This window comes from Macaca fascicularis, chromosome 1 (assembly GCF_037993035.2).
Source record: "Macaca fascicularis isolate 582-1 chromosome 1, T2T-MFA8v1.1".
NCBI classification, from domain to species: Eukaryota; Metazoa; Chordata; class Mammalia; order Primates; family Cercopithecidae; genus Macaca; species Macaca fascicularis.
The window spans coordinates 109,366,497-109,394,174 of NC_088375.1; the positions used below are offsets into that span (position 1 = coordinate 109,366,497).

At 53.1% G+C, this 27,678-nt stretch overlaps 1 protein-coding gene across 4 annotated transcripts; it reads left to right on the forward strand.

Annotated features, from left to right (window-relative positions):
* Positions 1-1,032: 1,032 nt before the first annotated feature.
* RORC (RAR related orphan receptor C) lies at positions 1,033-27,384 on the forward strand. 4 transcript variants are annotated; one of them, XR_012414688.1, is made up of 11 exons: positions 1,033-1,106; positions 3,427-3,456; positions 15,804-15,889; positions 16,271-16,412; positions 17,648-18,160; positions 18,376-18,497; positions 19,711-19,924; positions 20,083-20,190; positions 20,361-20,471; positions 21,980-22,089; positions 25,834-27,384. XR_012414688.1 is itself a non-coding variant. In XM_005541849.5 (11 exons), exons 1-11 carry the CDS (start codon positions 1,067-1,069, stop codon positions 25,993-25,995), a joined length of 1,557 nt encoding a protein of 518 aa, XP_005541906.1. In that variant the 5' UTR covers positions 1,033-1,066; the 3' UTR covers positions 25,996-27,384. The 4 variants fall into 4 exon arrangements, 2 of the variants coding, with proteins under 2 accessions (XP_005541906.1, XP_005541907.1); XM_005541849.5 differs by having other exon boundaries at positions 19,792-19,924; XR_012414684.1 differs by lacking the exon at positions 19,711-19,924.
* Positions 27,385-27,678: the final 294 nt, after the last annotated feature.

The following is a 27,678-nucleotide window of genomic DNA, read 5'->3' on the forward strand; positions in this document are numbered from 1 at the left end:
GGGGGAGTGGGTGAGTCACGAGGCTGTGGCATGGCTGACTCCTGCTCTGCTGTTTACCAGCTGGGAACGAGAGCAGGAGGAGGTGCCAGGGAGCCTCTTGCTGCAGCCTGGCCCCTGGCCAGTTGCCTGTTGGGTAACCAGGAGAGCCAGGCCCAGCTAATCAAACTCTGGGCCCAGGCTGTGCAGGAGAAAAGCAGCACCAGGATCCCCAGAAGCCTCGTCCTCTTGGCCCCCCTCAGAGCCTTCACTGCAGGCCTCAGTGTGGGCCACTCAGTCTGGGAGCCTTTCCTTCTCCCAACGAGTCCAGTGCAGGATCTCTCCTCTCCTCTTCCCCACCAGGGCTTCTCTGCCTTCAGGCACTCCTCCAGGCCTGTCCCTTGTCCCAACAGTTGAGGAGCACGTGGAAGCATCAGGGGGTCAGGGAGTCCTGGCAAGAGCAGCAAGGGTTACAGGCAGGGGCCAAGCAGGCAGCGGCCTCAGGGAACTGAACAGTCACTGGGAGGAGTCTGACTGCATCTTAGAGAAGAGACAGAGTCCCCCAAACCTGCCCCCTCCATCTCCCCTATGCCTGTCACCTGTCTTAGGTAGAAATCACAGGATTCTGAAGTCACAAAGACTTGGGTCCAAATCATAGCTCACCCATTTATTGTTCTTGTGTGAGTCCTTGGGCAAAATCACTAATATCTCTGAGCATCCCTCCACTCACTGATCAATCTGGAATAATAATGTTTCCCTGTGGTGGGTGTTGTGAATATTTACACAAAGTAAAAGCATGGATTTACATAAAGGACCCTGCAAATGACCCAGCACACAGTAAGTGATCAATAAATGCTACTTCCCTTCCTTTCTCCTGTCCTGTTTCTCAAGGTTCCATGCGCTGGTCCACTGGTCTCTCCTCATGTCCCCTCCTGGTGCCAGGACACTCTGCCAGCCACTCCTTTTCCCTGCCTGCTGGAGGGCCAGGTGCTCCCGCCCTCCACCCCCCGCCCTCCTCCTTCCCCTGGGCCCTGCTCCCTGCCCTCCTGGGCAGCCAGGGCAGCCAGGACGGCACCAAGGGAGCTGCCCCATGGACAGGGCGCCACAGAGACAGCACCGAGCCTCACAGGGTAAGAGGCCCATGGCCCTGCCTGCAGGTGGAAGAGACTGCCGGAGGTTCAGAGGAGAGGAGAAATGGGAAGAGAATGGGCAAGAAGTGAGGAGGGGAGGGAGGGACAAGAGTGCAGAGGAGGAAGGCCTGGGTTGGGGGGCAGTGCAGGAGGCTGAAACCAAAGGAGAAACTGGAGGAGGGGCTGGGAAGATGACAGAGGAGAAGAAATCGGAAAAGGAGAGAAACAGGAAAGAAAGGGAGAAGCAGGAGAAGGAAGGAACAGGTTGGAGGGTAGATGGGAAGGGAAGAGCCAAGTCAGGGGAGCCAGATCTAGACCTAGCAAGGGGTCAGAATGTGGACAGGCCCTCCCAGGTGTTGGCCTGCCCCAGGAGGCACGGAGACACTGCCTCCTTGATCTGGCCAGGACCCCAGGCAGCAGTGGCTGGAAGGCTGGCTGCTCCACTTTCTGTTCATTCACCAGTGGAGAAACCTGTCCTTTAAGGAGTGACAGACTTGGGGAGTGTGGCAGGGGGAACCACACCCTGTCAGCTGCCCACGACCACATAGCCTGCTGGCCCTTTCCTCCCACTCACCCAGGGGTGTGGGATTTCATCTCTGCAGAGAATGTGGGGCACTGGGCCATCAGCAGGCAGGGACAGAATGTCAGGCCGTCCTTGGACCCACCCATGGTCCAAGTCAGGAACCCCCTCAGAGCAGGATCCCAGGGCCACGGGCTTGGTCACCTGTGAGCATGGAGGAGGAAAGTTTGAGGGCCAGAGCCACCAAGCTCCAGGGCCACCTGGTGGAGGAAGAACTGGCTGCCTGAGTGAGCAAGGGGAGCACCCCCACCACGCGACTGCTGTGAGGTGTAAGGCTAGAGGCCAGGAGCCGGTGCCACGTCAGGGAGGAAGCTGGGTGGGGCCAGGCAGGAGCAAGGGGAGGTGGATGGGGCTGGGTGGGGCCTCGCCACCTTGGGGCAGTCTTTTCTCCTCCCTCACCCCAGCAGAGCCCAGAGCCCAGGCCATCAGGCCACTGGCCTCCACACAGCCCAGTGAGCACGGCCTGCCAGTGGGGAGCATCTCCTGGGCAGAAGGGCATTGTGTGTGTGTGTGTGTGTGTGTGTGTGTGTGTGTGTGTGTGTGTGTATGTGTGTGTATGTGTGTGTGAGCCAGGTGTCGAGACTGAACAGCAGAAGGAAAAAAATAACAGAACAGAGTCAGAGGTTAGGGAAGCTATAGGGGGTGTAGGGCATGGTTGAAGGGCTTTCTGAGACAAAAGACTGGCCCTGTGCTCTGTGATGAGCTGCTATGTGGATGTAGGAAATGGACCAAGGTCTGGCAGGGGAATCCTCTTTCCAGGGGCTCCCTGGCTAGGTGTTTCATAGATGCTAACTGCATGAATGGGTGACCCCCGCAATCATGCTCCAGCGAAGGCCCTCCCCTCAATGGCTGCTCCTCCTGGAGGTCCACGCATCTCTGTGACCCCCATCAACCCACTCATGCTCCCGACTGCCTAATCTCCACCCAGACCCGGCCACGCAGCAGCAGCAGAAACGGGATGCCTTCCTTTTCAGGCTGGTAGGCCAGGGAAGCCTGGCCCGTGGAAGCCAGAGAGGGGTCTGTGTTTGCAGCTCTCCCTTCCTCTTCCTCCAAACATCCTCTCCACCTTCTCCCAACCCTCGCATCTCTAAGCCCTGGTGTTTTCAGGCATAGATAAGCAACCAAGAGACTTCAGTCCCACAGAAATTTAGCTGTGGCTGTAGGATATTTCTTGTGCACCTCCAGTGAACCAGGTACTATGGAGGGCTCTGGAAATTACAAGGTGAATAAGACTGACACGGTCCCTGCATTCACAGGGCTTTACAATTTGGCAGGGAAGACCCATTTCGTAGACAACGACACAATTACAGCAGTTAGGTGACAGGTGACATGGTGAGTGCCAGGAAATAAAATGCAAGGAGCTAAGTGTGTCAGCACGAGGGCAGGGAAGGGGGTGTGTGTGACTTCTCCAAGGAAGAGACATAATCAGAGACCTGAGGGAGAAAGAGAAGTTGGCTAGATTAAGGGGTACAGGAGGGACAGGCATTCTAGGCAAAGGAGTAGCCTGGGGGAGCCCCAGAGGCAGTGAGGAGCCTGACAGTTCTGGGTACCTGGAAGAGGGCCAGCGTGGCCCAAGAGCGGAGGAGGAGATAGGGGCACTGCAGGGGTTGGCCTGTCTGCCCTTCAGACGCCAGGCTCTGAGGGAAGGAGTGCGGCAGTGGGATCGTAGGAGTGGGGGAAGTGTCTCAACTCCTCATGGTCTTCAACCTTTGACGTCAACCCCCTCTCTTGTCTTTACAGAGCTGCTGGCTGCAAAGAAGACCCACACCTGTGAGTAGGTGGTCCAGGGCAAGAAAATGGCTGGGGCACAATGAGATGGAGAAGAATTCAGGAAGTAATCTGGTGGGGGACTGAGGTTGGACAGAGGTGGAGGAGTCAGGAAGAAATGGCAGGCAACAGGAAAGCAAGGAGAGGTGCGAGGAAACCACAGATCAGGGCAATGGGAGGAGATGAGGAAGAAGCCTAAGCATGAAAGGAAACACTGTGAAGAAACCAGGAAAGAACAAAGGAAAAGGGAACCGCCTTGTGAAAAACGGCGAGGACAGATGCTGGACAGAGACAGGGAGATGGGAGGGGGTGGGGGCGGACTGCCAGGCCGGGGAAGGAAGGAGATGGAGGTGGGGGAGTGTGCAGAGGCGAGGTGGCCTCAGGAACTCAGCGCTGCTGCCATGGGAGGAAGGGAGCCTGCACCAGGCTTTTTGTTGTTGTTGTTTGTTTGTTGGTTGGTTGGTTTGTTTGTTTGTTTGAGACGGAGTCTCACGCTGTCACCTGGGCTGGAGTGCAATGGCACAATCTCGGCTCACTGCAACCTCCACCTCCCAGGTTCAAGCGATTCTCCTGCCTCAGCCTCTCGAGTAGCTGGGACCACAGGCACCCGCCACCACGCCTGGCTAATTTTTGTATTTTTAGTGGAGACGGGGTTTCACCATGTTGGTCAGGCTGGTCTCAAACTCCTGACCTTGTGATCCACCCCCCTTGGCCTCCCAAAGTGCTGAGATTACAGGCCTGAGCCACCTTGCCCAGCCTGCACCAGGCTTTGTGGTGCTGAGCCAGGTTTGGTGTTCATCTCTGTGGTTAACACATTCTGAGGTGTGAACAAGCCTGAAGCCAGCCTGTGCAGGACTAGAGAGCAGGAGAGTTTTATCTCTGTAGGAAACAGAATGGACAGGGGCACTCTGTGTCCTGGGGCCCTGAAAGCCAGACTACAGCAGGTAGGAAGGGCACTAGAGCTCAGAGAGGACTTCCCAGTGGGTGCTAGTGAATGAGCATCCTCTCTAGGAACCACTCAGCACATCAGCTCTCCTCTCCTAGTTTGTGGTAAAGGCTAGTCCCCCAGAGAATGCACATAGTCCCAAAGCTATGCCCATTAGGGCCACGCATGCCCTTCTGTAAGCATAGGTCCCTGAATCGACGAGAATCCCTCCAGGGTAGGAGTAGCCACACCATTTCTCCATGGCTGTCCATGAGACGAGTAGAGACATGTCAGAGAGCAAAGCATTGCCCTCCTCCCTGAGCTGGGCAGCCCAGGGCTGGGGGCCATCCAGGATGCTACCTCCTCCTGGGTGGGGGTTGCTTTGCTCAGCATAATCCTGATCAGTGTTTCGCCTGCCCCTAGCCACAGGGCCCCACGGAAATGCTGAGCAGGGCCCCAGGAGGAAAGCGGGTCAGGGAGTGACGCGGGTGAGCTGGGGGAGGTGGGTCACGGACCATATGTGGGTGGGGGGAGTAGGGGGACTTTCGGAGCAGTAGGAACTGGGAGAGGTCAACCCCTATTCCTTCCTTTAACCCCTGACCTCAGAAACCTCAGCCAGGACCATACCTCCTTATCCCTTTCCCAACCCACCGGGCCTCATGTCCCCACCCCAAGAGTCCTAAGGATCCAGGCTGACAGCCTCTCCCCCCACTCCACAGCCCAGCTCCTGAAGCCCCAGGAAGGCCCGGGAAGGCAAGGAAGGGCCTGTGCCTGGATGAGAGGGTCTAGAGTCCCAGCAAGATTAGATACCCCTCAGGAGTTTGCCCCACAGAATCCAGGAGACATTAAGGCCTCCCCCAGGCCGAGACTCTGAAAATTGGCTCCTGAATTGAGACAACCCCAAGATGGGGGTCCAAGGTGGGGAACCTGGGGGAACTCCCCAGACCAAGAGGGAGCCTGAATACTGAGGGGCCCTGAAGAGGGACTCTCAAAGCCAGCGTACAACACAGAGCACATAAGAGGCTGAGAAGGCCTCTGGAATTGTTTGGCCTCTGAGAAGGATCTCCCTCCCCCAGGCCAAAAAACACTCCAGAGAGACTCACATGCCAAGGGACCTCCCAGACTGAGACACCCTCAAAAGCAGACTTGAACCAGAGAAACCCTCCCATCCTTCAAGTGGGATCCGAAGCCAACCCGCCTGGGCTTGAATCCTGACTCTGCCACTAACTAGCTGTGTAACCTTGGACAGGTTACTTAACCTCTGTGTATCTCACTTTCCTCCTCGAAGTGAGGATAATGGTAGCTACTTCATAAAGTTTTTTTTATTTTTTCTTTTTGAGACAGAGTCTCACTCAGTTGCCCAGGCTGTAGTGCAGTGGCATTATCTCAGCTCACTGCAACCTCCGCCTCCCGGGTTCAAGCGATTCTCCTGCCTCAGCCTCCTGAGGACCTGGGACCAAAGGCGCTCACCACCACGCCTGGCTAAGTTTTGTATTTTTAGTAGAGATGGGGTTTCACCATGTTGGCCAGGCTGGTCTCAAACTCCTGACCTCAGGTTATCCACCTGCCTCAGCCTCCCAAAGTGCTGGGATTACAGGCGTAAACCACCACCCCCAGCCCACATAAAGTATTTTGTGAGGATTAGATAATCCACATAAAACATTGAGAACCATTTCTGATACATAATAGTAAGCACTATTATGATTATGAGCATGATGATGGTGATGATGATCATTATCTACACTCCAATTTCAGCAGTTTGGCTCCTAAGGAAATTTCTGATTTCCTTCTGCGGATTGTGGGTATTTGCCTGGTGATTATCACTGCTTCTATCGTTTCCACGTATTCCCTAGCACAAGATAGACGTGGTATCTGCAGGGAGGAGCGTGGGCATGGGGGTGGTAGGACAGCCCCCCAGGCTGCACCACACTGGGCATGGCAGTTGGCAGTCCACAGGGTGTCAGGTGGCACATGCCACCACCCCAGGCAGACATCCTGTGACTTACCTCTGAAAACATCCCTGTCCCTGAAGTCACCTGGCAAAGAGGGTCAGGCTCGGAAGGTCCTCAGGGGGAGGAGGAGTAGAAACCTGGCCTCAGGCTCGTGTGAGCTCCATTCCGGCTCCCCAACCAGAACTACCCTGGCGGGTGGAAACAGCTTTTACCGCGTGTGGCTGTCGCATGTGGTTTTGGAATTTTCCAACGCCCCCTACGATTGGCTGCCCCTCCCCTCACACCCTGCCCCAGGCCCAGATTGGCCACGTGGGGCGCCTGTCATCCTACTCACTGCACCCCTTGGGGGTGGGGTGGGGGGTTGTCACTTGGCCACCTGTGTGGTGCGGAGCTTAAACCCCCCAGCCCAGAAGCACTGGGGGAGAGTTAGGTGCAGAGCTTCAGGCTGCGGCACTGCTGAGAGGGCCTCGCCCCACCTCTGCTGCCAGCTGCACCCCACTCTTGGACCACCCCCTGCTGAGAAGGACAGGGAGCCAAGGCCGGCAGAGCCAAGGCTCAGTCATGAGAAGTAAGTGAATGGGGCCACCTGGGGGCGGGGGAGCCTGGACCCCGTCGTCACCCCTCTGGAAAGGAGGATGTCTTGGGAGCAGTGCGAGCAAACCTGAGTGCTCCTCCCTGGCAGGGTACGTCCTGGTCAAGGTCAAGATCTGTTGGGAGATGGGTGGAGTAGCTGGGGAGTCCTGCTGGCCAGGCGGCTCCCTGACAGCAGCGATGGTAAGAGGACTGTTGAGGATTTCCTGAGTTCCAAAAAGAACCTCCAAGAGTATCTGAGGTATCCAGGCCCCCCATTTTACAAAAAGACTGAGAGCCAAGGAGGCTGCATAGTTCGCCCAAGGTTACACAGCTGGTATCTGATGGAGGCTGGTAATTACTAGGGGCCCTGAACGCACTCTCCTGGCTCCTGTTACAGTGTTTCCCTCTGTGCCTCCAGCCTGCTTGTGAGGAAAAGGAGGCCAGAGCCGTTGCTGTGCTCTGAAGCAACAGGACGGCAAGAGTCAACTGAGGTCGGCAGGCAGCAGGGCTCAGAAACCCTGCATCCAGGCCTTAAAGCCATCAGGCTTTCTGCCCAATCCAGGGACATGAGGACTAGGTAGAATCCAGTCAGGGTGCACCCTGGCACATGCCTTTGTGTGTGTGTGTGTGTGTGTGTGTGTGCACGCGGTTCTCCAGGGTCAGTCCTGGAGTTCCACCCATTTGACGGGGGAAGCAAGGCAGTGGAGATGGGATTGGAAAGACCTCAGCCTCACCCTTTTCCTGGCTTGGAGCCCTGGGCCAACAGTTGGTGGGCAGATAGATGTCTGGGGTTCTGTGCCTTCCAGCAGAGCAAGGGTGGGCAACCTCAGGAAGTCCCCTGTACTCGTTGTGAAGGGAAGCCAAGGTGAAGGAGGAAAAGGGAAGCCCCATGCCCCTATGGCTGAGGCCTGAGGCAGCCCCAGCTTCAACCTGGGGTCTTCCCACAAGCCACAGAAGGGAGGCCGAATTGAGTCCTGGAAAGACCCCTGGACTGACAGTGTAAGACCAGGCGCTTGTGCCACCTGTCACTGGCTGGCCATATAGACTTCGACAAGCCAAGTCCCTGGGCCCTGGTCTACCATCCGCAAAACAAGGGAGCTAAATTTTAAGATAAAACAACAAAACCAACTATGGAGAGTCTCGCAGTTCCAAAGGCCCAGGGCCAAGAGAGAGCCCAGTGCCCTGAGACAGGCATCCCCAAGGGTGATGAAGGAGACTCAGCTCTCCCAGAAGTTAGAAGGAAGGGAAACCAAGGAAAGAAAAGAGTTCCAGGCCGGGCACGGTGGCTCAAGCCTGTAATCCCAGCACTTTGGGAGGCCGAGACGGGCGGATCACTAGGTCAGGAGATCGAGACCATCCTGGCTAACAGGGTGAAACCCCGTCTCTACTAAAAAATACAAAAAGCTAGCCAGGCGACGTGGCGGGCGCCTGTAGTCCCAGCTACTCGGGAGGCTGAGGCAGGAGAATGGCGTAAACCCGGGAGGCGGAGCTTGCAGTGAGCTGAGATCCGGCCACTGCACTCCAGCCCGGGGACAGAGCGAGACTCCGTCTCAAAAAAAAGAAAAGAGTTCCACTTCTGTGGTGGGGACTGAGGCCACAGTGCAGGCATAGGAGCTGGAGTGGATAAGGAAGGCTGGGGAGAAGAGCCAACAGCTTCCACACAGAGGAAAGAGCCCCTTGGAACTTCAGTTTCCCTTCTAGCTTCTCTCTATTAGCAGCAAACGCTGGCAAACTGGTCTTCCCAGAGAGGGCCCCTAATGAGCAAATCAACCCTGGGATGAAATGACCAGGTGTGCTTCCAGCCCAGCAGCAGAGCAGGAGTCCCCAGCAGGGGCTGAGGGAGACACTTGGCCAGCTCTTCATTATACCTACCCCCACCACACACACACAGCCCTACCCAGGCTGGGAGGTAGGAGAGAGGGCCTCCTCCGACGAGGGGGTCAGTGCCACTGGTCCTTCTCACTTTGACATTTACGGGTATCTCATAGCCCCAAGTTAACTGACCCCAATGAATGCCAGCCACCACCAGCCCCTCCAACCACCGATGGCGAGAGTCAAAGCAAGTGAGGTTTGGGACTGTGACACACCCAGAGACCAAGGGCCTGGCAAAAGGAACAGAAACAGATCAAGAAATAAGGAGAGATGCAGAGGCCCAACTCAAAGGGCAGGTTTCTGGAACACCTGAGGAGAGAGTAGTGTCCAGCTGGAGGTGTGGATGGAGAAACACCAGTAGAGCCAAACATATGGAAGTGCGGCTGGGCGCAGTGGCTCATGCCTGTAATCCCACTTCGGGAGGCTGAGGCTTGAGGCCAGGAGTTTGAGACCAGCCTGGACAACAAAGTCAGCCCCTGTCCCTACGAAAAAAATTTTTTTAATTAGGTGGGCATGGTGGTGTGTACCTGTAGTCCCAGCTATTCAGGAGACTGAGGCAGGAGGATGGTTTGAGCCCAGAAGTTCAAGGCTGCAGTGAGCTATGATCAATGTCACTGCACCCTAGCTTGGGTGACAGAGTGAGACCCTGTCTCTTAAACAAACAAAAAAACATGAAGGTGTGAAGCCCAGAAACAGAGCTGAAGTGCAGAAGATCACAAGGCACATAGACACAGGGAGAGGCGGAGAGAAAAGATAACTGGCAGTAAAGGGAAGACAGGGAGACACAGGGTCTAGGAAAGTGGTAAGGGGGAAGTAGGGTGGCTCTGACAAGGATGGCACCAGTGCCCTGCCATCCGACCTGCTGCTGTCAAGTGGAGAGAATGTGTCTGTACACCAAAGAGACTCCCAGCCAGCCAGAGGGAGGGTAGCCCAGACATCTTCCCCTAAGGGCATGGCCAGTGTGGCACCAATAGGCACTTAGGCCCTGGCATTTGGCCCGGATGGGGAGGTGGGAGGCCGAGGGGTGCGAGATCACTGTGAACTGGTCTTTCTTAGGTTTGGTCATGATCATGAGGAACAGTGGGCCAGGAAGAACTCCAAGTCTCCAGGGTACACAGATATCACCCTGAGAGCCCAGGGTCATCTGAGGACTCTGTGAAGGGCTTCTTCCTTCCTTGCATCACTCCAGCACCCTTCTCTTTCCCCATCTTCCCATTCCTAACAGAAATACCAAACCCCCGAGCCCAAGGCACTAGACTCTGAAAAGACTCAGCTTGTCCCAGCAAAATGAAAATATGTGGTCCCTACCAGGAACTCCTCCCCATCCCCTGCCTCGGTGCTGCTGACTCAAACTAACAAGTAACAGGACTTTCTAAGGGCTAAGGGCTCTCCCAGGCAGGCAGCCCAAGGCCCTTGCTCCAGTTCTTATATGGCTAGTCCTTTCTGAGGTCTCACCTTCACGCCTGCTGCTGCAGTGCAGCCCCTTCCCTGGGGCTCTGAGGCTCAGAAAGGATGGAGATGTCTATTTTGGAGGAGGGACAGTGACAAGGCAGGGCCTCAGGGTCAGAGCCAAGGTCTTTCTGGGTCCACTACACTCCTGGGCAGCAAAGGTGCTCTGGGAAAGGGGACAGACGGCCCTGGAGGCAGGGAAGGCGCCGATGGTAACGTCTGGGCTCCCACTCGCCAGAGCTTCCTCCTGGTGATTCATCCCCTCCCCCATTCACTGGTTGTTTTCACTCGCCTTTCTCCAGTCCCAGACTGCGGGGGTGGCGGAGGCACCAGGAGGGGGGGTTTCGGGTGGCTGGCTGGCTGTCATTCATGGCTTTTCAAAACCCCAGACTCTCCCTCGCCCACCTGAGTTTTAGCTTCACTATTTTCTCAGCCCTAGGATCTGGGTGTTTCAGCAGAAAATTCTCACCAGGAGCTGCGGGGAGGGCCCTGGCCTGGGCTGGGGTAGTGTTCACCAGGTAGAACCACTTCTTCCCCGGCCCCCATCCAGCCCTCCCACTCCTGCTCCCCTGTGGTGGCACCCACCACCTTGGTTTCCAGCTTTGCAGAAGCTGGGGGAACTGAGAGCTGAGAAAGGAGGGAGGCTGGTGACAGGTTGGGGTGTGCAAGGGACCCCTGCCCAGAGCTGTGGTCTCAGTGGGGATTGAGACAGAGAGTTCTGGCTGTGGGGAGAGGAGGAGCCTAAGCTAAGGAAAGAGATGTATTCCTCTTTCTCACTCGTTCATTCATTCTGCAAAGAGAGGCATACCAAGATGTATGGAAACCTAGTCTATACGCTAAAGGGGCTGTGGTGTTCCCGAGGAGTCCCCCAGAACCCTGTTGAGATATATAAGTCATCCCACTTGGCCTTAGAGAAAGGGGTAAGGGCAGGAGGAGGCTGGGACCTCAGAGGATGAGTTGGGACAGAGGGAATAATATCTCTTGGGATCTTTATACAAACAGGAGTCCTGGCTTTAGTTCTGTGGGTTTCCTCTGTGAATTCTGTTCCTAGACCACCACACTCACCTCACACTTTTTCCCCTACAGCCAATAACCATGTCCTCTACCCAGGTCTCCAGTGTGCATTTGGGCGTCTTATCCTCGTAGGGTATGTAGCTTAAGGCTTGAGGGCACTGGCTCCAGGATTACAGAGATCTAGGTTCAAATGCCAGATCTGCCACTTCTGGCTGTGTGACCTTAGTCAAGCTGCTTACTCTTTCTAGGCCTCAGTTTTCTCGTCTGTAAGATGAGGATGATACTAGCAGGGCCTACTTCACAGGGTTGTTGTGATCATTAAATGAAAATGCATGTAAAGCCTGGCACAGAGTAAGAATTCAGCCAATGCTTATGTCTATCATTATCCTTTCTCCTTAATCAGTATCCACTGGAGAAAAGGGAGAGAGAAAGAGGAGAGGAAAAGGCCCAGCTCTAGACTGATGAGGCACCAGGAGGAGATGCGGGGTTCCTCTGTGTGAACCCATTCTGTACCATGATGGTTGGGGAGTGGTGGTTCTGGGGTTTGAGGGGAGAGATCCCCCTGGGTTGCAGCCCCTCCCCTGCTCCTACCACTTCCTCTCTGTGGCATAGGGCACCTGGACGGGGCCTAGGGTTGGCTTCCTAAGCTGGCACAGGGCCAGGCTCTGGAAGTACTCAAAGAGCACTATCACTGAATCTCGCAGCTGTGAGAGGCTCGATTAGAGGAGGATGGAGGACTTTGCCTCTACCGTATTTCCCCTCATAGGAGGAGCTACTAGGATGCTCCTGGGGATACTTTAGTCTCTAAAGCAATCCAGAGGAGATTCAGGTTCTTTTTCTAGTATTGTCTCACAATGAAGTTGTAGAGGTCACACTGGATGGCAGAAAAAATACAAGAATGAGCTCAGGAAAAGATCGCCAACCCTGGCCCCACTTCCTGGAAGGAGCAGCCTGGCAAAAAGGCAGGAATAGGGACTAAGTTCTTGCTACTAAAAGTATAGGCTGAAGACCAGCAAGCTTAGGCACCAACTAAGAGCTGACCAAAGTGCAGAATCTTGAGCCCCACCTCAGATACCCAGGTAATCTTGTTTGAGATGCAAAAAGCCATAGTCATTAGATGTCAGTCATTAGATGACTTAAGGAGCTGGCGTGTGCATTTGGGCATTTGTCTCTCCTTTTGGAAGCGTGTGGAATTGGAGTCTTCTTTTGGAGAAAGCTCTCTCTCAGGAGAGAGCTACAGTGAGAGAGCTGCAGGTGAGATGTAAAGATCTTTCCAAGACAGCAGACGAGGGTAGAGTTAGGGCTGCCATGGGAGCAGTGGTGCAGGGGCTGGCTCGAGGTTCCTGACCTTTGCTTGGCTCTAGTTCCTGGCACTGGCAGGCCCTTAGATGGTAAGTTCCTGGCAGACCTGGCTCCTGGGCAACAGTTTGAGTAATCCTGTGATTACTCAGCTCCTTCTCCCCAATCTGAGTTCCCACCACCTGCTGCTTCAGGGACGTGTCTCCCAGGGGTAGCTTTTGAAGGTGAGTTATCATCAGAGGTGTTTTCAGCTCCTCTCACCAACCCCCAAGTCTACCAGCCCCCTTCCCGTTCTCCCCCACCCCTTCTCTACAAGTAACACACACATTTATGTACACAGCACTGGTACTTTCTTTCTGAGGTTTGGGTAGATGGCATTGAAGGGAGTGCAGGTGGCAGGGGAAGGAGGGGGTAGCAGGACTAGAGGGCTTGAAGTGCTGAGGGGGCTATGGGTTGGGCAAAGGCCAGGATACAAGTGTGAATTTTCTGTGTTTCAGTGTTTCCGCGGCCATCTCTCCATCCCTAAGTCTATGTCTCTGTTTTTCCTGGTCCCAAACCTCTTGGTCTCTCTAGCTCAGTGAGGGTGGGGGGTCTGACATTCCAGCTCAGAGTCTTTGGCCCTGTGTGCCTGTCTCACTGGGTACTTCTGTCTTGGACTGGGAGGATGGAGGATGGGCTGACCGGGTGACTGGAGTCCAAGGCTTTGGTGTCCCGCAAACATGGGTATTTGTGAACGGGGTCCTTGACTGGCCGCATCTTCCTGAGAAGGTCAGGGTCTTGGTGACACTGTTGTGAGGTTCCTAGGGCCAGGAGCAGCAGTGGGTCAAGCATGGGGCAGGGAGATGTGTGTGGGGTCACCCATGTGGTCAGCACACACACGCACACGGATGTGGGTCTTGGAGAAGGGAAGAGGCAGGGAGGCCTGTGGTTGACTGCTGGGCCAGAGCCCGAGTTCCCACTGTGGCTTGGCCTAATCTCCCTCCCGCTTACTTTTTTGGGTGGCCTACGTTGGTTTCTCCCATCTCTGGTCTTAGGCCACTGAAGAGAGAGATGCCGCAGTGTTGAAGGGGGAGGTGTTGGGCAAGAACAGAGTCCACAGGGCCCGAGTGCTCCTCCCAGCCTTACCAGGCCCACTGGGCTTCTCGGCCTCACTCTGCTCAGGAGTAACTTGAATACACAGTGCTTTCCATGGGTGATGTCATTTCATTACTCTCTGTTACCTACAATCACCCCATGGACAGGCAATAATATTTTTATCCTGATCTTGCTGACAAGAAAACACAGGTCGAGAAGGAGAATCTAAGTGACTGGAAGTACGAGTGCCCCCACATTTTCTGCCCCCGTTCCAGACACCAGTGCCCTTTTATTCTCTCTTCCCCTCCATGCATTAAAATCTGCTCTTAATTTACCGGAAAGAATCTGGAAAGCTCACTTACCGCCTGGTCCTGGGGGGACCACAGCTCACAGCATGAGCACTGGAAGCTTGCTACCGGGCAGGCACATGTGGCTGGGGGTTGAGGGAGGAATCAAGTGCTAACGAAGGGATTTCGGATACCCATATGCCCTGTCCCCGTCAGGGGCAGCTACTGCCTCTAACTCACTTCAAGGCTGGCCTGAGGGATGATGGTTTAAGAATGATGGAAATAATATTTTGGGGAATGGCGGGCAAGCCGTGGTCTCCCTGCCCACTTCACATCAACAGGCCCTACCTGTGACCAGCGTCCAGGCCAGGGACTGGAGGTGAGCTCACAGCAATGTGCATTCGCCCTCCAGAGAGGCTGCCACTTCTTTTGCCCCTTTGGTGGGAGACATGTCATAGATTAAAAGGGGCTTTGGCCCTTCTCTTCACTTTTCTGGCCTGCCCTGCCCCAGGGCTCTCCACTCAGAGGGGAGGCAGCAGGTCAGTGATGGTGGAAAAGAGACACGTATGCTCCGGGAAATGTTAAAAAAAAAAAAAAAAAAAAAAAACCCTACAGTAACCAGGGATCCCAAGCTTTGCCCAACTACCTTTCAAGGAAGAGCTGGGAGAAGGCCTCCTTGAAGCTCAGCAGAGAGCCGTGGACATTGACAGGGACAGGGCAAAGCAGAGATGAGCCTAGGGCCAGCAGCGACTGGGGAAGGGAAGCAGGTACAGGTTACAGTGAGTTCAGTGGGAGAGAGAACCTGGGGTCCTAGTGCCCCATGAGCAGATGCTAACATACAAACATGCACGTGTGGACGCAGGAGTAACCAGATATTTCGTAGGCTCACAAATGACACGTACTTTTCATGCATATGCACACACATAAGCACGCCTTCAAACATACCCACTGATATGTGTACTCCAAAAGACAGGTACACAGAGCAGCATAATGGAAAGTTCGGGGGAACTGGGATATAGACCCAGCTCTCAGGCAAACTAGCCTATGACCCTGGTCCAACTGCCTTGCCTTATCTGGCCTAGTCCTTCACTGGTAAATGAAGAGGTTGAATGAGATGGTGTCTAGTCTCAGCCAGTTTTAACACTGATGATTCATGTTCACACAAATGGGTACGGATGCCCTTGTACAAACATAAGTGTTCACACTCAGACACACGGATGTACACAAAGCCACCCTCTCGCTGCTCTGGGGCCAAGAGCCTAAGAGCCCTGGCTAATTCTTTCCTTGGGCTCTCAGGCATCCAGCAGAGGTGGGATGTTGAGAGCCAGTTTCCTGGGCTCCTCCCTGCCACCCCCTCATCCCTTCTCTGTATAGCCCCTCCCTGAGCCTTCACTGACTGGCTGGGAAGAGCTGGCATCTCTGCCTATCCCCCACCCCGGGTGTACCACATCTTCCTGCCATACCCTACACTCTGCCCATGGGAGCTGAGCCCCAGTGGGGGAGGGAGGCACAGAGGAAGCCCCTTGGGCGGGAAGCAGGTGTTGTGAGGCAGTGAGCAGTCCTATGTCCCAAGGAGGGAGGGAGGCAACTGGAGCTTTTCAACTCGAAGGGCTGAGCAGGTGGCCCCTCTGCAGCTGCTTTCTCTGCCTCCGTAGCACTGATACAACTCCCGGCCGCCCCTCAACACTCCCCTCCTCTGTGAAACAAACACAGCTTCCTCACATCCTTTGCTGAGAAGCATTTGGCATTTCACTTCCCCTTCCATTTTGCAAGAGGGAAACAGCAAGCTGTAGCTGGTTGGAGAAGTGGGGGAAGCACCAGGTACCTGTATCTGCAGCCCAGGTACATAGTGGTTGAATGCAGAAAAGGCTCCTGGGCTGACCTACTTCTCTTTCTCTCTTCCAGCACAAATTGAAGTGATCCCTTGCAAAATCTGTGGGGACAAGTCGTCTGGGATCCACTACGGGGTTATCACCTGTGAGGGGTGCAAGGTGAGTCGTAGGCGTGTGTATGCATGCATGTGTGCGTGTGCACACTCTCTCTCACACACACACACACACACACAGCGTCTCCTTAGAGATAAACAAGGGGCTTAGTGGTCTTTGTTCTGACTCCAGGGATGATCTCCTGGGCAGCCAGGAAAATACCTGAGTAGTGCCTCCCTGGAGAACCCTCAACACTGGCAGGGCCCTGTCTTAAACTAGGGAAATGACTGCAGGATAAATTGCAATTACACAAATAGATGGAGGCGACAGAAAACTGACAGGTCGCGGAATGTAGAAAAGCTGCCAGAGCTTGTGGGCTGGAGGCGTTTGTGAGTGAGCTGGGGCTGGCCAGGATAAGCAGTCTTGCCCTCCACCTGCTTTCCCCAGGGCTTCTTCCGCCGAAGCCAGCGCTGTAACGCAGCCTACTCCTGCACCCGTCAGCAGAACTGCCCCATCGACCGCACCAGCCGAAACCGATGCCAGCACTGCCGCCTACAGAAATGCCTGGCGCTGGGCATGTCCCGAGATGGTGAGGCCAAGTCGACAGTCCCCTGGGGTTTTCCTGGTGTCTCCGGAGGGGCAGCCTGGCCTGCTGAGCTAGACAAGGCTTAACCTGCAAGACTGCCCATCCTCTGGTCTGCTCTCCGTTCCTCCCCCTTACAACCCTTTGTCTCCTCCCCTGACGGGATGGATGGTCACCCCATCAAAGTTCTTTGGAGTCCCCAACTTTAGGCTTTGCTAGAACAAACCACCTCTTTCCAAGGTCCGATACCTCTTCATCTCTTCTTACTTGGAACGAATTCTCCTCACTCTGCTTCCCTCTGGCCCAGCTCCCATGCAGCTCTGGCACCTTCCCCCGCTACCCCATTGCTGTAGTTCTAGCTCTATCTCCCTTCCTAGTTCCCCATTCCCATACTTGGACACGGGACTGTGGCCAGGAATGGAAACAGAATTGGCCTGAGAACAACCAGAGAGTGGTCATGGGGGAGGGCTGGTGTGTTCCTGGTGCCTTATCCACCCTTCTCACCCACCACCTCCTCACCGGTCCCCCTCCGCACCCCCACCACAGAAGGAGCCCAGGGTGGAGCTGGGGGGGCATGAGGTGATGAGGAGCCAGAAGGAGCCCGTCAGCACTTTTCAGTGCCCAAAATAACAAAGCAAAAGGAAGCACGCAGGGGTGCAAAGGGGCAGGCGGGGCGAGGGGCTGTGCCCCCACACCTGGGAGGGGTGGCGGGGGGAGTAAAAAGGCAGGAAAGAGAGAGCAGAAGAGGATGTTCAGAAACAAGCCGCGGAGCCCGGGTTGGGCTGTGGTGAGTATCTAGGTCACCAGGGAGCCTGCAGGCCTGACCACAGGGAGACCTGTGTTCTCAGCTCTCCTCTTCCTCCGACCCTCCCAGAAAGGTGAGGTGACCCCAATACAGCCTGAGGCCCTCTGCGCGACCACCCCCAGCCCCAATATCTGGAGGCCAGAATCCCCAGCCTAGACTCATTGCTGGAATTTTGCCATGATTCAAAGCTGATTTAGAACTTAGAAGATTTTGCTTAGCAGATCGAAATGGCAGGCTGGACAGACCCCAGAAGCAAACAAGAGTGAGAGGTGGACGGGGTCTTGAGCATAAGTTCCCTAAAGGCTAGAAAAACTGTGCCTGGAGTCAGTCATTCAGAGAGCAGCAAGTTAATCCTTTAATGACCAAATGCCTGCTGCCCCTGCCCTGTGCCATGTTCTCCTGCCTCATAAACCCCTGGTCCCTGGACCTCTTTCAGCTGTCAAGTTCGGCCGCATGTCCAAGAAGCAGAGGGACAGCCTGCATGCAGAAGTGCAGAAACAGCTGCAGCAGCGGCAACAGCAGCAACAGGAACCAGTGGTCAAGACCCCCCCAGCAGGGGCTCAAGGAGCAGATACCCTCACCTACACATTGGGGCTCCCAGATGGGCAGCTGCCCCTGGGCTCCTCGCCTGACCTGCCTGAGGCTTCTGCCTGTCCCCCTGGCCTCCTGAGAGCCTCGGGCTCTGGGCCCTCCTATTCCAACAACTTGGCCAAGGCAGGGCTCAATGGGGCCTCATGCCACCTTGAATACAGCCCTGAGCGGGGCAAGGCTGAGGGCAGAGAGAGCTTCTATAGCACAGGCAGCCAGCTGACCCCTGACCGATGTGGACTTCGTTTTGAGGAACACAGGCATCCTGGGCTTGGGGAACTGGGACAGGGCCCAGACAGCTACGGCAGCCCCAGTTTTCGCAGCACACCGGAGGCACCCTATGCCTCCCTGACGGAGATAGGTGAGCGGCTAGGGGGAAGGGAGAGGGTGGTAGAAATGAGGGAGGGGTTTCCACCAGCACCCTATATCAATCAAACATGAGCCTGAGGGAATTGAGAGGTCCGGAGGGGCAGAGGGAGGAGGTGGAGCAGGGTAGGCCAGGCTGAGAAGTGCCCTTGCATGAGTAGGGGTAGGAGCTGGCTGAGATCACGCCATGCCTTCCTTCTTCGACTCCAGAGCACCTCGTGCAGAGCGTCTGCAAGTCCTACCGGGAGACGTGCCAGCTGCGGCTGGAGGACCTGCTGCGGCAGCGCTCCAACATCTTCTCCCGGGAGGAAGTGACTGGCTACCAGAGGAAGGTGAGGCCAGGAGAACTGCAGGAAGGGAACGCAGCCCACCCCCACCGGGAGAGCTCAGAGATGGCTACCTGCACACACTTGGGTACTGGGGCAGGGTGGCACATCACAGACACAGGCTGGCCAACAAGCATGTGCACACCCTCTAGTACATTTGTGAATGTGTATATCTGTTTACACCCCAGCAGATGGATGAGCGCTTTTCCTTAGTCCTTGCCTATTAAAATTGTACCTGGCCTTCATCCTACCTCCTCTACCATGCAGACCTTGGTGCACTCTCCTTCCTCCTCTTCCATCAACAATAACAATAATCAGAACCCTGATTACCATTTGTTAAACACCCCTTCTCTGCCAGGCATTGTGCTAAACACTTAACGTAAATTATGCTCAGCCCCTACCACAACCAACCTATGAGGGTGGCATTTATTCCTATTTTTAACAGACTGAAACTGAGCCTAGAGGGGTTAATAGATTTCCTCAAGGTCACAAAGTGGTGGAACCAAAGTCAAATTCAGATTCATCAGGCTCCAAAGTTTATGCTGCCTTTTCTTTTCTTTTTTTTTTTTTTGTTTTTTTTTGTTTTTTTTGAGACGGAGTCTTGCTCTGTCGCCTGGGCTGGAGTGCAGTGGCCGGACCTCAGCTCACTGCAAGCTCCGCCTCCCAGGTTCCCGCCATTCTCCTGCCTCAGCCTCCCGAGTAGCTGGGACCACAGGCGCCCGCCACCTCGCCCGGCTAGTTTTTTTGTATTTTTAGTAGAGACGGGGTTTCACCGTGTTAGCCAGGATGGTCTCGATCTCCTGACCTCGTGATCCGCCCGTCTCGGCCTCCCAAAGTGCTGGGATTACAGGCTTGAGCCACCGCGCCCGGCCTATGCTGCCTTTTCGATCACACTCTCATGATACCACCTGCTCTAAACACACTCGCTTGGCACTTCACATTTGCTTCTCTAGGTTACTGAGATCTTGGGCATAACCTTTGTGGGGGAAGGGGCAGCAGTATGTCCTTTTCACCTCAACGAGATGTACATTGTTGGAGGGCAAAGCTGTATCTCATACTTTTTTGATTTTCTTACAACAGCTAACTCGGTGTCAGCAGCCGGTGGGTGCTCAGTGTGTGGGACTCACTGGCAGGAATCACCCTGAGTGCATTTGTGCTAAGACCAGGTTTTTGAAAATGCTAGTTGAGAACATAGGAGTTCAGAGCCTACCCCTTGCAGTTTATTAGGTGGGGCTCCAGGGCTCAGGACGATCACGGGGCCACACAGAGCGTACAGCAGGACCCTCCTCCCTCCCTGTAGTCCATGTGGGAGATGTGGGAACGCTGTGCCCACCACCTCACCGAGGCCATTCAGTACGTGGTGGAGTTCGCCAAGAGGCTCTCAGGCTTTATGGAGCTCTGCCAGAATGACCAGATTGTGCTCCTCAAAGCAGGTGCTCAGGGATGGGTGGGCAGGCCTGGGGGCAGGGGGACAGAGCACAGCACGGGGCAGAGCCAAGTGGAGGGAGGTGGCTTAAGGAAATCAGGGGGACAGAGTCAGATCCTGGCTTTGCCTGACACTGTCCCTGCATCTTCTCTCCCCACTGCCCAGGAGCAATGGAAGTGGTGCTGGTTAGGATGTGCCGGGCCTACAATGCTGACAACCACACGGTCTTTTTCGAAGGCAAATACGGTGGCATGGAGCTGTTCCGAGCCTTGGGTGAGGGGCAGGGAGAAATGAGAGAGAAGATTCTGATGCCAACCCCGGGCAAAGCTTCGTGACCCAGGGCACCCTCTTTCCAGGGCTCTGCTCTAAACACCATAAGGGCAGTGTCCTCGGGCACCATCGCTCCAGCCACTCTCTCACTTTTCTCATTTCCACTCCAACAGGCTGCAGCGAGCTCATCAGCTCCATCTTTGACTTCTCCCACTCCCTAAGTGCCTTGCACTTTTCCGAGGATGAGATTGCCCTCTACACAGCCCTTGTTCTCATCAATGCCAGTGAGTGTTGCTGGGCTTGGGTGAAGGACATTCAGGTGGCAGGGGCATGGCAGATATTCAAGAAGAGTCTAGAGCTTCAGATGTGGTTAAATCTGGGAAATACTTTTAAATAGCAGAATGAGCCCTACTCAGTATTGCTATAATATAAAATGAGTTAAAATAAAGATTCAGAGGACTCTCGGAGAGGGACAAGAGCAGCATAATGTGGGGTTGTGGGAAGTGGGGAGAAATGAGGTTGAGAGGAAATGAGCCACTTTCCTGATAGAAAAGTATCTGATTGTTAGTCTATGGCAGTGACATCATTGTAGCACACATCAGAATCACCTGAGGAGCTTTAAAAACTATTGCTGCCTGGGTCCCACTTCCAGAGATTCGAGTGTACATGTGCTTCGCTACTTATGATGGGGTTATGTCCTGATAAACCTATAAGTTGAAAAATGGTAAGCTGAAATTACATTTAACACGCCTAACCTACTGAACATCATAGCTTAGCCTGGCATACCTTAAACGTGCTCAGAATGCTTACATTAGCCTACAGTCAGGCAAAAGCATATAATACAAAGCCTATTTTTAAATAAAGTGTTGAATAGCTCATATAATTTATTGAATATGGTTCTAAAAGTGAACAGCAGAATGATTGCATGGGTGTTCAAAGTATGGTTTCTACTGAATGCAAATGGCTTTCTCACCAACATAAAATTAAAAAATAGTAAGTCAAATCGTCATAAGACTGGGACCATCTGTAATTGATCAGGGGTGCACTGAATTTTAACAGCCACCCCCAGGCCACCAAGACTAAGAATCACTGCTCTGTGTGAACTAATTTTAAGGCTGTATGCCTATAATGGGAAGACTCTGGATAGCCTATCCACTCCCCTGGCATGGAGTAGCTGGGCTGAGCCAGCTGAATGCTAAGTATTCCGAGAACCTAGGGAAGTGGGTCAAGATGCTAACCTGAGTTTGCAGATCGAGACTATCAGTCTTCTGGCTCTGCCAGTGAGTGGACACCTAAATATGCCCCTCAAACTAGAGATAAAAACTTTAAAGATGACTTCTGGGTATTTTATAGAATCAGGGCAAAAGTTAGCCACAGATTGCTGCAAGCCCCCTGGTGCAGGCCTGGGCACCTTCAGGAAGGCCACCTCCTATCAGGAGACTTTTTCACACATCGGGGAGCTCTTTTCCAACTCTTGTTCCCCCTATGGCAGAATCTTAGTGCCTAGCATTGAATGAGCTATGTGGAATATCAGGTGACCAGGGAGAAGGTAGCGTGGAGTCAGGAGATCAGAAGTTCTCATACCTTTCATCTCTTCCCAGTTCTCCTTGTAGACAGTTAGCCAAGCCCAGCGTCCCAGAGCTTACCATCATCAAACCAAGGCACATACATGCACACACTCAGCAGAGAAGACCTCTATCCAGCACAGATGTCCAAAAAGATATACCCTTTTGTTGGGAGTTAACATCCACCTTCTTTCTTGTTCTCATTATGGTCCCACCCCCTCCTCCAGACCGGCCAGGGCTCCAAGAGAAAAGGAAAGTAGAACAGCTGCAGTACAATCTGGAGCTGGCCTTTCATCATCATCTCTGCAAAACTCATCGCCAAAGCATCCTGGCAAAGGTAGGAGCAGTCCCTGGAGTAGAAGAGGCCAGGCCCATCGCCAGCTCTGTGACATCAGAGTTTGCGAGGGCCGGGTTCTGTGGGTACAGAAGAGGAAGTGCGGGAATACCACGCTCTGTTAGAGAACTTGCATCAGCAGTGGGAACTAAGGGAATGAACAGCTACTTCCATGTGCATGAAGACTGGAAAGTTAGAGAGCCTGGAATTGGGAGGGACCTCCAGGGAACAATTCAGTTTAATATAGCCAGCACTTACCCAGCACCTGCTTGTATAAGGCACTGTGGAAAGATACAGAGATTCGGTTGCTGCTCCCACCAAAAGATTTTAATCTGGTATGAAGAAGAGATCTGTGTATCACTAACTCTAACACAGAGTAGAATGTGGTATGTGATATAATAATAATGCAATTAACAGGGTGCTTTTGCTGACATGCTTTCTCATCCTCATGGCAACACAGTCAATAGGACAGGTGTTCAAATCTCCCTGTGTAGCAGCCAGGCACAGTGGCTCACGCCTGTAATCCCAACACTTTGGGAGGCTGAGGCGGATGGATCACCTGAGTTCAGGAGATCGAGACCAGCCTGACCAACATGGTGAAACTCCGTCTCTACTAAAAATACAAAAACTTAGCCAGGCGTGGTGGCAGGCGCCTGTAGTCTCAGCTACTTGGGAGGCTGAGGCAGGAGAATCGCTTGAAACCGAGAGGCAGAGGTTGCAGTGAGCCAAGATTGTGCCATTGCATTCCATTCTGGGCAAAAAGAGCGAATTCTGTCTCAAAAAAAAAAATCTTGTAGCTATCAGGAGACTTCAGTGACTTAAATGAAGATTGAATCCCAGTGCCCTTTGTGCTTTTTCTATCCCTGTGTCCCCTATGTATAACTATAATAAGAGACACCAGAAAAATGTTATGAGAGTATAAAACAGGGATTAAAAATAATTTGGGGGTAAAAGGAGTGGGTCATAAATACCTCCCAGGGAAGGTGACATTTATACTAGGCCATGAATGACGTAAAATTTTAACAGGCATTCATGGGAGTGGGGCAGGCATTCCAGGCTTAGGGAACAATAGGAGTAAAAAATATATATATATACACACACATATATATACACATATCTATATACATATATATATATACACCCATTTCCTGGGGTCTAACCAAAAAAATGGATGGGATGAGTATGAGAGGCTGGGGATATTTGCTTTATGGGATTTGGGTGTGGGACTAGGGTACAATGAAGACCAAGAACAACAGGAGCAAAAATAAGGAGGCAAAATAGTGCATACGAGAATAGCTCATGGTACATCCTGACTAAAGCGTAAAATCAGGAGCTGGGATAGACCTATGGGGCAGAAGAGCACCAGATGATGAGCCTGAAAATTAGGTCAGGGGCAAGTCAGAGAGGACTTTCAATGGCATATAAGAGTTAAAGCTTTATTTCTAGGCCACAGGGAGCTCCAAAGGCTAGAAAAATGACACAATCAGAGCTGTTATTTAGGCAATTTACTTTGGAACCAGTATAAAGGAACCATTTATGTAATTATTCAAGCAGGCCTTTGCTATGTGCCAGGCACAGGGCTGGGTGTTAAGGATACGGCAATGACTTACACAGTCTGTGCTCTGAAGAACTTGAACTTTAATCTGCTACAGGATGGATTTGAAGGAGGAGAGACAGGAATCTGGGAGAGCAATTGGAAAGCAAATCTGGTTGGATCTGCTTTCAAAATACATCACCTTCCCTACTATTACCACCACTCCGGCCCCTACCAGCTCTCAGCTCTCACTTGGACTTTAAGAGAGGCCTCCTAACTGGGCCCCTGTTCCACCCTCATCTGCCCTGTAGCAACCACACCACACCTACTCAGCACCCACGGTAGCCCTTTTAAAAATGCAGTCTCATCATGCCCACTCCTGTGGTTTTTTTCTTGCTTTTTTGTTGTTGTTGTTGTTGTTTGTTTTGTTTGTTTGTTTGTTTTGAGGCAGAGTATTGCTCTGTCGCCCAGGCTGGAGTGCAGTGGTGTGATCTCGGCTCACTGCAACCTCCACCTCCCTGGTTCAAGTGATTCTCCTGCCTCAACCTCCTGAGTAGCTGGGATTACAGGGGTGAGCCACCATGCCTGGCTAATTTTTGTATTTTTAGTAGAGACGGGATTTCACCATGTTGGCCAGGCTGGTGTCGAACTTCTGACCTCAGGTGATCCGCCCACCTTGGCCTCCCAAAGTGTTGGGATTACAGGTGTGAACCACCACGCCCGACCTTGACTCCTGTTCTCAGCCCTCCTGTAGCTGCCCGTCATGCTGAGAATCAAATCTAGAGTCTGTGTCATGGTCAAGTGGCTCATAACATGATCCCTGCCTTCTTTTCTCACCTGATCTTCCACTGTCCCTTCAAACACCCATTGCAGCCACACTTGCTTCCTTGCTATTCCTTGAACACATCAAACCTGGTCACAGGGCTTTTCTACCTGCTATTGTAGTCACCTGGAAGGTTCTTCCCCCAGTTTTCCAAAGGGTTTGCTCCATCTCTTCATTCGAGAGAGGTTTTTCCTAACCAGTAACCCCATATAAAAAGCTTTAGTTTTCTTTAAAGAACTTATTATCTGACACATTACATATTTATTTTCTGGGCCCCTCACCAGAATGTAAATTTAATCAAGGTAGAGATTATACTTTATTGACTGATATATCTGATATATCACTAGAGGCCATCACAGTGTCTAGCTCAGATTCAGATGGGTTCTCAACAAATATTTGTTGAATGAACAAAGGAAGCTATTGCCATAGCCCAAAAAAGCTCAGAATGAAGCAGTGGGGAGGAAGAGAAAGAATTCAGGGATCTTTCTATATGAAGGGATCATACCCTGCTGCCTGCTTTTCCCTGACTCCCTCTTTCCAAGGAAACTAAGCTAGGGGGAGGGAGGCAATGGCAGGCAAGAGACATGTTTAAGCCCCTTGGTTATTGAGGAGACTGCAAGAGATAAATTGTTCTTTCAGCCTTGCTCCGGTGAGGTCTCCCTGCCTCCGTCTGCTCACTGATTTCTGCGCCTTTTTCACCTTCCCTTTGGCTGAGTGCTGGCAGCGTTGGTTTGACTTGCAGTGTTAGGCGCCTGCTTAGAAAGTCTGTTTAGTTCAAAGAGTTATTAAGCATTTGCCATGTGCTAAGCATTATGATAGGCACAGAGGAGACAGGGAAAGAGAGACCCCAGCTAAGGAGCTGAAATCTAGGGTGGGAAGGCAGACAAATTGGACCATTTTCCTGCAATGTGGTAAGTGCTACACAGAGGAAAGCCCAAAAGAAGGACCTTAATCCAGATGGGGGGAGTTAGGGAAGTAGTCTTAGGAGAGGTGACACTAGAGGGTAAGAATTAGGAACGGGAAGAGGGAAACAACATGCACAAAGGCAGAGGCATGTGACCGCATACAACAAGAGTCACAGACAGTCACTCTTATAAAAGCATGAAGTGCACATTAGAGTCTTTGATAAGGTTCATTCTAGAAGTATCGGGAACACAAATTGAGGGCTTCACCCAGAAAACATTCACCTGTCCCCCACCCACTCTCGCTTCCCTCCAGTGTCCTGAACACACTCGTACTTCTACCAGTGGGATTTGGCTGGTACCAAAGTGCCAAGTACATAAGGGGAAGGCAAGGAGGGTTGGTCCTAGCCCAGGAAGAATGAGCAGACTTCTTTGCTCTGAGGGGAGCTGAAGTATTGACCCTCCCTTCCCCATTAACCCATATCCAGCTGCCACCCAAGGGGAAGCTTCGGAGCCTGTGTAGCCAGCACGTGGAAAGGCTGCAGATCTTCCAGCACCTCCACCCCATCGTGGTCCAAGCCGCTTTCCCTCCACTCTACAAGGAGCTCTTCAGCACTGAAACCGAGTCACCTGTGGGGCTGTCCAAGTGACCTGGAAGAGGGACTCCTTACCTCTCCCTATGGCCTGCTGGCTCACCTCCCTGGACCCCGTTCCACCCTCGGCCTTTTCGTTTCCCATGAACCCTGGAGGGTGGTCCCCACCAGCTCTTTGGGAGTGAGCAGATGCTGCGACTGGCTTTCTGTCCGCAGGCTGGCCTGGCAGTGGGACAATCGCCAGAGGGTGGGGCTGGCAGAACGCCATCTCCAGCCTCAGCTTTGACCTGTCTCATTTCCCATATTCCTTCACACCCAGCTTCTGGAAGGCATGAGGTAGCTGGGATATAAGGACTTCTGGGGGACCAAGCCATCCTCAAGAAAACAGGGGCATCCAGGGCTCCCTGGATGAATAGAATGCAATTCATTCAGAAGCTCAGAAGCTAAGAATAAGCCTTTGAAATACCTCATTGCATTTCCCTTTGGGCTTCGGCTGAGGGAGATGGATCAAGCTCAGAGACTGGCATTGAGAGCCCAGAAGGACCCGTATAAAATGAATCTGGAGCTTTACATTCTCTGCCTCTACCTTCCTCCCAGCTCAACAAGGAAGTGTTTGGGCACCCTACCCTTTTCCTGGGGTCTAACCAAAAATGGATGGGATGAGGATGAGAGGCTGGAGATAATTGTTTTATGGGATTTGGGTGTGGGACTAGGGTACAATGAAGGCCAAGAGCATCTCAGATATAGAGTTAAAACTCAAACCTCTTATGTGCACTTTAAAAATACACTTTAGGGGCTGGCACAAATCTGATTAGAGTCACATATCCATACACAGGGGAAACACACATAGACTCAACAGCAGCCATGCAGTTCCAGAGACACATGAACCTGACACAATCTCTCTCATCCGTGAGGCCACAGTTTGGAGGAGCCTAGTGGCCTCGGGAAAAGTCCCAATCCTGAGGGACCCCCCAGAGATTTCCATGGTGCTCCGGTCCACTGATCTTGGGCCTGGGGTGATCCAAACACCACCCCAGCTCCAGCTGTCTTCTACCACTAGAAGCGCCAAGAGAAGCAGAGGTGGCTGGCACTGGCCAGTCGGAAGGCACGATCAGACCTTGGAGGACTTTGCTGGCCTGCCTGCTAGCCCTGCTCTTGTTGTGGAGAAGGAAGCAGATGCGATTGCATCACCCTGTCATTGGGCACCGCTGACTCCAACATGGAGGACACCAGGGAGTAGGGCCTGGGCCTGTTTCCCCAGCTGTGATCTTGCCCAGAACCTCTCTTGGCTTCATAAACAGCTGTGAACCCTCCCCTGAGGGATTAACAGCAATGATGGGCGGTTGGGGGGTTGGGGGTGGATTGTGTCCTCTAAGGGGACAGGTTCATCTGAGTAAACATAAACCCCAACTTGTGCCATTCTTTATAAAATGATTTTAAAGGCAAGAGGTGTGTGTGTCAGGGGGTAGAGGAGATCCTTAAATTAGATTACCTGCATGCCTGCTCTCCAGTCTCATTCCTGGGTCAAGACTCAGATTTCCAGCTCAGCAATCCATCAGCATTATACAGATCCAACCCACCCTCACCCCACCCATGCAGTTTCTCCCAGGTGGAGCAGTCCCTCAGTGAGGACTGTGAATGAATCCTCAGGAACCCCCACTATAGGAGCCTCAAACTGAGCTCCACAGGAGATGCTGTAGACTGAGAACTTCCCATAAATGATACCCACAGGGAACGTTT

Bases quoted from the DNA above. Each gene is read 5' to 3' on its own strand.
- RORC (XM_005541849.5), top strand. From the start codon at position 1,067: ATGGACAGGGCGCCACAGAGACAGCACCGAGCCTCACAGG. The intron at 18,161-18,375 runs GTGAGCGGCTAG...CTTCGACTCCAG, and splicing joins TGCCTCCCTGACGGAGATAG to AGCACCTCGTGCAGAGCGTC. The intron at 19,925-20,082 runs GTGCTCAGGGAT...CCCACTGCCCAG, and splicing joins GATTGTGCTCCTCAAAGCAG to GAGCAATGGAAGTGGTGCTG.